Source organism: Tauraco erythrolophus, chromosome 29, assembly GCF_009769465.1.
Source record: "Tauraco erythrolophus isolate bTauEry1 chromosome 29, bTauEry1.pri, whole genome shotgun sequence".
NCBI classification, from domain to species: domain Eukaryota; kingdom Metazoa; phylum Chordata; class Aves; order Musophagiformes; family Musophagidae; genus Tauraco; species Tauraco erythrolophus.
The window spans coordinates 3,463,186-3,475,746 of record NC_141493.1 but is presented as its reverse complement, the minus strand read 5'-3'; the positions used below and the strand labels follow the sequence as shown (position 1 = coordinate 3,475,746).

General features: G+C 47.1%; 1 protein-coding gene across 2 annotated transcripts in view; it reads right to left on the bottom strand.

The window, feature by feature from the left end:
- DPYSL2 (dihydropyrimidinase like 2) overlaps window positions 1-12,561 on the bottom strand; it is a 50,948-nt gene that overhangs the window by 3,559 nt on the left and 34,828 nt on the right. For both annotated transcript variants that reach the window (XM_086627972.1, XM_086627973.1), the window contains exons 6-11: window positions 11,830-11,910; window positions 11,113-11,181; window positions 6,614-6,734; window positions 3,101-3,257; window positions 2,797-2,938; window positions 2,417-2,587 (exon numbers count right to left, since the gene is read on the bottom strand). In XM_086627972.1, coding sequence (XP_086484098.1) covers window positions 2,417-2,587; window positions 2,797-2,938; window positions 3,101-3,257; window positions 6,614-6,734; window positions 11,113-11,181; window positions 11,830-11,910 — 741 coding nt within the window. The remainder of the gene's footprint in view (window positions 1-2,416; window positions 2,588-2,796; window positions 2,939-3,100; window positions 3,258-6,613; window positions 6,735-11,112; window positions 11,182-11,829; window positions 11,911-12,561) is intronic.

Here is a 12,561-nt window from a genome sequence, read left to right as displayed (position 1 = left end):
GTGTTTTGGTTGATGGGTCAGGGACCAGGACAATCTTGTTTTGCTCTAATGGGATTGCTCATCCTCAATTAACAGGATTGGAAACATCACACCACGGAAAAAAGGCAAGTTTTAAAGGAATCACTGGTAAATGTCCCACCCATAAAGCATCCTGGAACAAGACACACTACAACCATGTTATTTGAGGACTGTTACTCTAGTGACCATCTCTGACACAAAGCCAGGTCTTTTTTCTTGAGTTAATAATGGAGTTTGCTCTTGAAGTGTGTTGTAAGTCTGGGTAAGCTTGACTGCAGATTTACAATTAGCTAGAACAGCGGTTAAACCGACACTGAACTGGGTCCAGTCTGAAAAAAAGTTGCGGTGGCAAAGGAGGAGGCTTGGTTAGAAGCTTATGAATCAGGCTGGTTCCAAGAACAACACTATCTCCCTCTCTAGTTCCTCATGTTTCCTTGCCAGACAGTGGCAAGAGCAGTGTGAATTCTTGGAAAACATCCGTATGTTGCTCTAGCATTTAAAAATATAACAATCATCCGGTGCCACATAATCACTACGTCTCCCTGTGTCGCAGCAACCGTTCTGCCTGACTTTCAAAGGGGCTTTTGCTTTACACTTGACCAAACTAGGATGCCCTGCCTCTAAAGGCATCACTTGGATCGGTTTCTCCTCTAATACATGCAGTGAGACACAAAAAACCCCAAGAGGTGTAATGCCAGGTACAACAGGCACTGTAACGAGAGAGGGGAAGAGGTCAGGGCTGGATGCATAAGGAAAAAAAGCTGCTATTTCTTAGACAGCCCTTCAAGCTCTAAATAAACCACTTGAAAACGAGAGCCCTGCATCCTCCATAGTCTTGGAACCCCATCTGAAGGTAAAGATGCAGCCTTTGGCGACAGCCCATCACCGAGTGCTACGGCCTCTTAGAGCCTGAGCACAAGAGTTCCAGGGGGATCTGCAGTCCTCAGCCTGCAAAGCATTTCCCAACGGTCACCCCACAGCGGATCCGGTTCTCCTTCAGCCTAGCCCAGATCTGTGGCAAATTCATGGAGTCAATCCTGATTGTACTGGAGCATATCCACAAAAGATAAAGACTCTGAGTTTTGTGTTAGGAAATTTTTCAAGAGTCCAATTCATTTCCTAAAGACAACAGCCACTAACTGGCAATGACTTTCAAATACTCCACCCAGCAACTACTTCCACTTCTTCGAGCCATTCGTAAGCACAAACCCAGCTTCAGACCACTAAATTTAGCACGTAATAGTGCTATGTCCCTGGGCTCCCTCCTCTAAGTCCTTCTTCTCCAGACTGAAGGTGTGATGAGTCTGGAAGCACCTCTAAGGTGACTGAAGTGACCAGACTTCTGAGTCTGGATGCCTCTGTCAGAAGTCTAAGCACGGGCAGGATGAATCCAGCCCATCCGCAACCAATTCTGACACAGAGTGAAGTCACAGGGAAGTGAACCAAACCTTTAAAAAAAAGTTTCTTTGTGCATGTGCCCAGGGATCCAAGTGTGGAAGAAAATTTTGCTCCTTCAGCTCCAGAGTGAATGAAAGCATTCACGGAAAAAAGAACAAGGAGTTTTTTCCAGGGAAACATTCCATAGGTTCATCGCCAGCAGTGAAACAAGTCGTCAACAAATGCAAACAGTGGTTGCTTTCTCTGAGACAGTGCTCCAATGTCACAGGGAGACTCCAACCAGCCCTTTGCACCGGGACCATTCCACAGTTTCCCACAGCTTTTTCCCTGTCAGAACCAGGTACAAGATATGGGACACAGCTGTGGGACACAAGCAAACGGTGCCTTAACAGTGCCATAACAACGCCACAAAAGAAACAGGGGGAAGGTCTGGTTGGTCTGAGAGCTGCCTTGTGCCTCCCTGGGTCAACTAACGTCCAGATGATCACCAGCAAAATCATGTCTAAGTCCACACACATGTGTCAGATCAGTACATGGTGTAAATCCACTCAAGCTCATTGATATGGATCAGATCTCCAGCTGAGATGTCCACGAGCTGACAAGCTTCACTGGCCCCAACTAGAAAAAAGGCAGTTCCCATTCCCACTGCTAGCGAGCCAGAAGGTCATAAACACCACATTGTGATAAGAGGCCTTTTGATATTTTAGAAGATTTAAAAGAGCTTTCTGTGTGCTCAGATCCAAGCATCCAACACTCGACAATCTCTTTGCTCCGAGGGGAATCTCTGGGTATTCATGTGATTTCAGATTTGGACTCAATCATCTTCCCTTCTGCTCACACAACTGAGCTGTACTGGGTGTAAGACCAGAGAAGGCTCGGGGCATGGAGAAAACAAAAATCTGAGTTGTCAGGAGCTCTAGTTCTTGGCAGCAGAGTCTGGTATTGAAGGAAGAGAGGAGAAAGCGAGCAGCAGAGCTCACATCGTAAAAAACATCCTTACTATGTTATGAGTCTTGGCGGAGATTGTCTTGACACTGTCAGGATCCCAGATAACCAGATCGGCATCGGAGCCCACCGCAATACGGCCCTTCCGCGGGTACAGGTTAAAGATTTTAGCTGCGTTTGTGCTGGTCACAGCAACAAACTGGTTCTCATCCATTTTGCCAGTCACCTGGGGAAAGACAAAAGGAGTCACTGCATTAGCCAGGTAGGGACCACCCCGAAAAGCAAACAGCTGACAGCACAGCACATTCCCAATGATCTCTATAGGGGTGAAAACCTCAAGCAAAAGGACCACAGGGGAGATAACAACACACTGCTGCAGCTCTTTCAGCTCTGAGTGTCTAGTTGCTGCCTAAGCCCATGACACATGTGACATACCACAGCCTTATCCCAGATGATGGACATCCTCTCTTCAGTCCCGTTGGTTCCTTCAGGGATCAGAGTAAAGTTGTCCTTCCCAACAGCTTTCTGAGCAGTGTTGAAGGTGCAGTGGGCACTGCCAGTGACCTGAAGGTCTCCACTGGAAAAGATAATGATAGGTATTTAAGATATTTTATTGTCACAGGTTTACTCCTAAAGGTAAACCAGCCTTTTTCTTGCTGGCAACAACAGCTATTGCTTTTATCACCCATTTGTCTCATGATGAAGCATGTGTTGTATGAACACAAAGAGCTCTACCCACCAGGACAGTAGTGAGTTGAGAAAATCAGGAGTGGTTGGGTCAGGACTCAGCGGTGGGGAAGTAACAAAAGCAGCTGCCTTAGCCCAATTCTTGCTCCAGTAATGAGATCCATCGGTACCCAAACTGGCTGTGATGGGCTCTCCATACACCACGGTGCCTACACGACAGGAAAACAGACAAATCCACTGTGAGCACCAAGCAACACACATCTCCAGCCTGGCTTCCAGGCATAAAGCATCCTTGTGGAAAAGGACAAGTTGGATAAGTTCCACCAGCATCGCGTGCTGCAGGGCTCCTTGGTGCTTCCTCTTCAGTATGTGATCCCATACAAGAGCCTTATGAAAGAGGCTGAGGGGAACTGTAGCAGCATGAGGAGATCCAGTCTGATCTAGGAGGGATGTGGAAGAAAAAGAATGAAAAAAATAGTGCCTGCTGTATAAGATCCAACAAGGCTGAGTTTCTTGGAGCAGGCTCTGTGCATAGATAAGAGAAAACTATCAGGAAAGTTTCCTGCCTACAGAGAAAGCCCATCGCAGAGGAAGTATCGGTGTTTCTGGTTCTCAAACGCAGCTCGGGGAAAGTGAGTGATTCCCCCAAGGGTACATGGTAAATCTGTGGCAGAACTAGGAAATGAAATTGGATCTTCTGCCTCTCTGTCCAGTGCACTAACCACCAGTGCGTCCTTCCTCTTTATTAACATTTTTGGAACCACATGAAGGAACTGCGGATTCTTAAGGACCCCGATACTTTGCAAGCTGGAATGCACCAGCAACATCTGCACACCAAGCAGATGCAAGATGCTGCAACTTCAAAGGCGGAGCGAGCTGGCAGCCCCCCAGATCTGCTCACCAAACACAACCTTCCCTGAAATCTCCAAGAGCCCGTCCGTCTGGCCTCTGAGCCCAGACACTCTGTGTATTTCTATCTGCCTGAAAAAGGCACGGCTGGTTAAAACACTAACGCTGAATACTTCGATCAGAAAAGACTGGCAAAGGCATCCCCAGAACTGGTCAGCAGGGTCACACACCCCTCACCATGCACAGTACAAAAATATGATGTTTCACATATTGTTTGAGCTACTGTTATGCCTATATGCTCTCAAACTAGCTGGGAAAGAGGGCATTAGCCGAGGCACAACGACGCATTAACCGGCTTCATGCTGCTTCCAGGACCACACTGAGACAGGAGGTGTAGGAACAGCCTGTCAGAGGGGATCCACCAGCAGAGGAAGAGGCCATCTGACATCACTTGCCACAAATAGAGTTACGGAATCGGAACAAGGCAAAACACACGCTGGCTATTAATGGGAGGCCTGTTGTGGGCCAATACATTGGGAGGATTGTTCTGCAGGGAGCGATGTTTTGAGCTCCCAGATCTGCCAACGACAGAGTCTGCAGGGAATCTCCTCCATGCAAATGCCACTGGGAACATCTGGCTTTAAATAACATTCGTTCTTTTCCATTTAGCAAATCAATTCTGTTTTGTTTTCATCTTGGATTGTCTTCAGTTATGTTTCCTCTGTTGCTTGGGAGGGCAAGGCTAGTGTGTGTGGCCCTCCTGGGTTACCCAGTTGGGTAACTGCACGGCATTTAAATTGAATTATTTAAATAATGGAACAGAGAATGGCATGTCATTTATACCTCAGATTCTCCTTATAAGGAGAAAACACAATCTGAATGAAAACTGCATATGCTCCACGAGAAGCAAGTTCTGTGGATCACCCATCTGGGACAACTCCAGCACCCTTCACACGCAGGGTAACATCCAGCCAAGCCAGGCTATGTTTTATGGCTTCTGTGATGTAAGCGTAAGGTCCCTCATTCCAATGCTCCTATCTACTTGCCAGCTCGTGGTCACAGGGGTCAGTGAGGATGCTGCATCTCTGTGATGCAAACGTCCCCAGAACCTTACCTAGAAAAAAAAAAAAAGGATGCCTCCCTGGCTTAGAAAAGAAGGGATGCCTCCCTGGCTCATGGGACGGAGCTGCGCGGCCACATCAAGTTGTTTTCTGGGGTAATGCAGCCACTTTGCCGTGTCAACACATCTTCTCATTTCAGCACGACCTCCACTAATGCAGCTAGGATAGGAGAGGAAGGTTTATCCCAAACAGCTTGAGCTGCTTCCATGCCACAAAGAGAAAGAGATGCCTTGGAAAGCAGTCCTCCTCACCAACTCTGAACTCGCTGACCAGGAACCGTGGGACAGAAATACTTCTGAGCCAACACACAAACACAAATCTGTTTGCTGCGGTAGGAAATTAGCTCTTCTCACACCAAACACCCAGATGGAAACTGATGTCATTTGTATATCCATTCAGGCTTATTTAGACTGAGTAAAATTAAATCCACCTCTTCTGAGGAAAGACGGGGGAACATCATCCCTCCTGCTTACTCACCAACTCAGAGCCGCTTTAAATAGAAACGAAGGGTTTAGTCACAGAATAAAGCAGGGAGAGAGACAGGCACTCACTGTGCTTTGTAACCCTTGCTCTTGGAGCAAGACAGCAGGGTCAGGGCTCGGGAGAAGCTACAGCATCACTCAGAGCAGCTCAGCTCCCTCTCCTTGGTCACAGAGAGGAGACACAAGGCAGCAGCACCTACTGCAGCCCTGAGCCTTGCTTCTTGCTGCATCCTCAGGCAGAGTTATCAGAGATGATTGTGATTCCCAGCCTAATCCAGCTTACTGATCCCAATTCCTGTTTGGATGTCAGGCTGTGAGTTACAGGACATGAGGAGTATCTACTTCACAAGCAAGGAGCACAGTGGATAGCTGGGATCAGTAACCTCTTTGGCTACTCCAACTAAATCCAACAGGGCTCATGAATCAGAGACCTCCATCAGGATGCTTGGAATCACTTCTGACCCCAGGAAGCAGCTCAGCAGAAAGCACCAAGGAAAGCCAGAGCAGCTGGAAGGAGGACACAGCTTGCGATCTCCAGCGGGATTCATTAAATGGAGATAACATGGAATTACTCTGCAATAACATGAAGGCACATGGCTCAAACTGAAAGACAGGAGATTTAGACTAGATCTAATGAAGAAATTCTTCACTCTGAGGGCAGTGAGGCACTGGAACAGGTTGCCCAGAGAAATTGTGGATGCCCCATCCCTGGAAGTGTTCAAGGCCAGGTTGGATGAGGCTTTGAGCAACCTGGTGTAGTGGAAGGTGTCCCTGCCCATGGCAGGGGGGTTGAAACTAGATGGTCTTGAAGGTCCCTTCCAACCCAAACCATTCCATGATTCTATGATTCAGTGTGGCAGGATGAGTGTGAAGAGAGAGGCTCTAGGCTGAACAGAAGAAACGGCTCCTGGCACTGATGTGACCACTAAATACTTGTCTGTGGGAGATGAGACAGAAGCAGTTGCTTGGGACCTTTTAGAAAAGAGCCTGGACAACAAAGCACTGGAAACACTGAAAAAAAAACCCCTCTCCTGTAGGGATGAAGCTTATGTTGGCAAGGACTTGAACTGCATGAGCTAATAGGGTGCTTCCAATCCAAGGGAAATAACTTACCCTTTTTTCTGGCTTGAGCAATGACATCAGCAGCACTTTTGCTCATCACCTTGGTGATATAAAGAGGGCAGTTGGTTTGGTTGGCGATGGTTATTGCCCGGTTCACAGCCTCGGCCTCCACCTGAGAAACAAAGCCAGCAGCACGTTAGTAGCATCCCCACATGTTGGCATATCCTATCCACCTTCAGAGGGTCACAGCCTCTGCTTTCACGAGAAAGCAGGGTGCGCAGGGCTGAGATGAGAGACTTTCCACCTCTGATTCTGGGCCAGAAAAATGTACAGCGTAATCACGATAATTAAAATGATGTCAAGCTGTAGTCCCTTCTCATTACTACTTTTTCTCCCAGGCTACTTCAAAGTCTCTCTGCAAGCAGACTAAAATAACACTCCAGGTGCTCAAGGTCAGAATGATTAAGCCCCTTCTTTAACCTAGACAAAAATAAGCAACTACATGTTGACTCAACGAAACTATTCATGTTCCAGCCCACGCGGAAGAGAGATGCTGTAGCCACATACTCTGGTAAGCCACGCTGGCAAACAAGCCTCCTGAATTGTACCCTCCACTACAATATCTGGCTTGGGATCTGACAGAGTGTGAACCACCCCATAAATCATCTGCTTTTTCTTGCAGACGCGGAGAGATACCCTCAGCAAGACTGAGGGTCACTTATAACTACAGTCTTAGAACGAACACGATCACGCTGCAGACTGCCACAGATCACACATCCTCACCGAAGCAGCGCAGACGACAGATTTTACAACAGGTTAATGCTCACAGTGCCTCCTACCACGGAGAACCGAGCCTGAGACACCACAGACATTTTCCAAACGAACAACGGAGGGAACTGAAACCCAGAGCAACCAGTCACCTGATTCCCAAATGCAAGAGGCCACCAGTACCTCCCGTGGACTCCGGTGGGATTGGCACAGGCTCAGCACTTTTGAAAATCTGCTCTACAGTGGCTTACCGCAGGCCAAGCGCTGTAAACCACCACCAGTCCCAGCATCAGAATGCACTGACTGGTTCCCAGCACCATGCTTGATCCACTGAAAGAAGGACCTGAAATTAAGGACCCATCAGCTTAGGAACGGTGTTATTCGCCACACTGATGTCCAAGTGCCCAGAACAGCTCTGCTCACACCCACACAGCCACCACCTGTAACACTGCTCTGTCTGCAGCTGGACTGCTCGAGAAAAACAACACAACAGCTGGGAGTTTTTAAAAGAGAATCAGCCCCCCGGAGCCAGCAGACTGGTCTCCAGTGCCAAAAGGGTTAAAGCCCTGGTCTCCAGTGCCAAAAGGGTTAAAGCCCCAGCTTGTCACCACACCAGGGCTTGTGACTAACCCTCCCCAGGCAAGATGATGTACAGAAGGGGACGTTTTCCAGCCCAGCTGCCCCACGCAAATGGAAAAGGCTGCAAGGACGGGTGTTTATTCCAGGAGCTTTGACTCGAGTATGCCACAGCCAGCAGCACTTGCAGGGAAGGAGGAGGCTGAAAAGGAAGAGCCAAGAAAAGCATAGTTGTCCCTCCTGAGAGCCAAGGAGAGAACTCAGACGGGTCAGTGCTTCCAGGCAATGGCATCAGTTTGCAAATTGCCCATTTAAAGCAGGTCTGTGCACAGCTCTGTCGCTGCAGCACCTGGAAGTCACATTTCCATGCTGTGCCTCAGTTTCCCCACTTGCAAAGCAGGGATAAAACAACACGCCTCTCCAGACTTCTGACCAAAAGGCATTTGAGTGACTGCTAAACAGGAGGAGAATATTTTCTGCACGGAAGAGAACGAGGCTGCTGAATTCATGCCTTGTGCCCAGATGCTATGGTGACAGGCACATAACAACAACCCAACGACTAGTCCAAAGGGGAATGTTTGCAATTACCAGTATGCATTAGAAGCCCTAGCACAGCAGTTCTCTTGGAAAAAAAGACAGACATTTCCTGGAGCACTTGGACTGCTTTGTGCTTTCAGCGTTTTTGTGGCTAAAATAAAAACAAAATTCGATGGATCGCTCCAAAAAGTGATTGCAGAACGATCTGAGCTACGAGGGGGAGAGTTTTCCAGAAAGTGATGGGTGATGCTGACTTGGGGTGGTGGTGTCTTAATTAAGGCTCCCTTTGCTGGCTGGAACAACTCACTGAATACCATCACCCTGGCTCAACCCAGGTTACTGGGGTGGGCAAGCTAAACCCATGAGTCAGCAGTGAAAATTCAGCCTTAATTCATGCCTTCTGCTCAACCTGGGACTTCAGAAGACGTATACAACTCCAAGGAAGACACAAACGCTCATGGCCAGACCCTGAATGCTTCACTCTGAGGTATGTCTCACTGAACTGAGTGGAGTTTTGGTTTAATAAATATTTTAGACTTGTTCAACAACTCCTGCTAGTTTGCCGTAGATTGAGGTCTGAATTAAGCAGCCATTCCGTGAGATGACACTGATGTTTTTAAAAACACCAAGTTACTCCCGCGTTGGAGAAAAGGAGGGAAGAGAACCAGATGACATGGCTTCCTGCTCTGTTTCCTATGACTTTCAAGGAGGAGAATGTTGGACTTCCGCTCCGGGCAGACGGCACAGCTGAGCTCAGCTGCACAGAGGCTGCCCAGCGACACTGGGAAGAGGCTCTGCTGATCCTCATTCGAGGCAGCCACGTGTCCTCGCTCAGCCCTCCTTGCTGTACTCAGAAAGAACACTTTTCTGCACAGATGGAACAAACAAACCAAGCCAGGGAACCATGCAGTTCACACTTCAAACTGCTGCTCCTCTAAGGATGAGCTTTGAAGTAGCCAGACAAGACTTGGCTAGTTTCATGGCCAGATCCTTCAAGGTAAAGAGCAGCCTTCTTTTGAAGTCAACAGAAGTTTAGGGGTGCTCCACAGATGAGCCTCAAGTGTCATGTCGGCATCTGTTCCTGCTCTCCTGATGCAAGCCAAAAAACACGTTTAAAAAAACGCAGGGGTGGGTGGGTGAGTGGAAAGCTCAGCGCAAGTGTTTGCTCACAACTTCCAGGAAACAAAAAATCCCAGCTCCCAGAGCCAAACACAAATTCTGTGAGGATTCACATGCTGCCCAAGTCGAGCATTTTTTTTCCCCTTCTGCATGAGGCAACGGAATGATTTATATTCGTACTGAAATGTCTCTGGATGCTGCTTGTCTGAACCAAGGGGAGGAGATAGAGAGGGAGCATGAGGGGCACGTGCGGATGATCTCACACCCCCAGCTTCCAGCTGCCACATCTGGCAGTCAGCAAAGTCCCAATATCTTGGAGGAACAAAAAGAACTGCTTGTACATAATGGATAGACTTAAAAAAACCCAGAACACCACAGTGAGATGTCTAGCTTAGAGATACTGAAGGACTGGCAATGAGGAATGCAAATGGGAACCAACCTGAAAAGCAAAGCTTTAAGGTTCTTTCTCACTCTTGACATTTATTTTAAAGACTTAGAGGGAGTGAGAGGGATTGGAGTGCCTGACCCTAGAGAAACCAATGAGGCAGTATGGAGATTAATTATATTAAAAGTGCTGGGATAGGATCTAAGAATTAGCTCCCCTCTCTAGTACATACTTTCTTTGCAAGACACTTAGTCTCTTGGTGTAAAAAATCCACCATTGGTAAAACATTCATCAAACAATCAAATATTATGGCAATGGAAGTTATGCAAGTGCCCAATACAGAATGTCAGGATTTGGTGATATACTAAAAATTTCTGCTGATTCAGAGGAAGTCTTGATAAAATAAGGACCGAGAGAGAAGCCCACAAGATGGGATCTAGAAAAGCCAGAATCTTGCCTACATAAACCCAAATTCTCAAGTCTTTACTCCTGCAAAACTTGACTGAAAGCAATGGGAAACTACAAGAACTTCAGGGTCTAGTTCCATAAAGACCAACACCACCAGAACATGTAATTCTTCAGGGACTCCATCTTAAAGTGTTCCCCAGCAGCAGCAGCACCAAGGAACTGGTGATTCAGGTAGACTGTACTGTACCTGTGCTTCAGGTTCACTTTCTACATCTCCTAATACAGGATTCCAGTTTGGGCTATCAAAGAGCTGAACTGAAGATGTGCCAAGTACCAACAGCTCTGTGCCCTGAGTGCTTATCATGGCCTCTGTGGTTCAAACACATCGAACTTTAGATACTTGATGTGTGAGCAGAGCCTTTACAGACTATCTCTGATAATCAACAGAAACAGATTAGCTTTTCCAGAGGGTGAATCAAATCTTAGGCTGGATGAACTACTCCCTGGAGGTGTCCCCCTTCTCCAGTACAGAGGGGGCTCTTCAATTCCTCTTCAGTACCCACAGCAGTTAGTCTCTAGAAGAGACTAGTTAGTCCCAAGAAGTGTCTTAGCCTCTTCCCTTACCCCCCGCAGCAATAATGCTTACAGCAGGGATGAAATTGTGTTTCTGGTCACATGACCCAATATGAAGTACTCGATGGCAACGCAGAAATGTTATAAATTGAGGGAATAAACACAAAGGCAGTGAAGTCCTCACCTCTTCAGGTCTGCTCAACACGTGCCCTTCAGGGCCTGTGATTCCCAGTTCCAGGATCCTTTGCTGCTCCTAAGGCAGAGAGAAAAAAAGAGCAGGAAAAGGATTTAAAGCAACATACGTTTTTCTTGCAGCAAACACAGCTGTTTGAAAGAGGTACAAGCGAGATCCTAGGCATCTGTGCTAGCTAATAATCACATGAGGCTTGACATAAGGGCCTTACAACCAGAATCCTGTCCAACTTTCCCTGTTGAGAATAACCAGAGCTCGAAAACCCTTGCTGATTTGTTCACAAGAGGACAGGGAAACCTTTTATCTTGATTTGCTTCACATTAGGTTCATAGCCCCTCAACTTTCACTACTCATTTGTGTCTATAAAATAATCTCCAAGACGTGGCAAAACAGTATCTCATGAAAAAATCATCTCGCAACCGCAGACAACTGGGCTCAAAGAATCAAGTGGGCTCTTCCCCAGTCAGACAATGCATTATTAACATTTCCTCTTCATTGCTGTTTAAAGGACGAACTGAAAACTGCCACGAAAACCTGCTTTATCAGTGGCAATGAAGGGGATAAGACTTGATGTACAGCTCTCCTTGCATCCTTGATACAGCTACGCCATGCTTCTAAAAGTCGTGGTGACTTTCTGTTTGCAAAGAACGAGTTTAAAACCCTTCCAGCGTTTTGAAGTTAATAATCCACAGAATAAACATAACATACCTCAGCAATGATGTCACCGTTCTCAGCGTGCACTTGAGCTGTCGCGCCAATATCCCGGATTACACTCAGGACCTCATATATCTGGAAGACAGAAAACACACATGACATACTTAGTGTACACTTCAGTACACACCTATCATACAGGATATGCTCCAGTTTCCTTCAGCACGCAGAATTTTGCAGAATGGAAAAGAGAAAGGGAAGAATTAAGAAATACAAGATGTGGTTTACTGGATAGATATGATTCATTTTCCTGCCAATAACTGAGTTTCCTGTACAATCTATACAGTCGATGCTACCGATATGGCAAAGCAGCATTATTCAAAAGCCACGTTTGGTACATTTACCACACTGGAGAAAGAAACAGCAACTACACAGGCCTACATCTGGAGTGGTTTCAAGGAGCTCAGGCTTGCACCTGTTTCATACTTTCATGTACTCACGCCTGGCATGAAAAAAACCCTTACATTTGTTTTTCAGGGAGAATCTGCACCCACCGTCCTCACCGCCTGGGATAGGAGCAGTGTGATTTCCCACTCCAGCAACCAGTTTGAGAGGGCTCAGGTTGAGTAACCCACAACCGACGCCAGCTCCGTCAATGGTCACTCATTAAAATGTTTACCAGAGTCATTAGCGATAACTGTCATACACCACTGCCTCCCACACTGTTCCAAATGACTCCCAGGCATTCCTCTCCTCCCACCACGTTTAGAAATGTAAACTGCCCTTCTC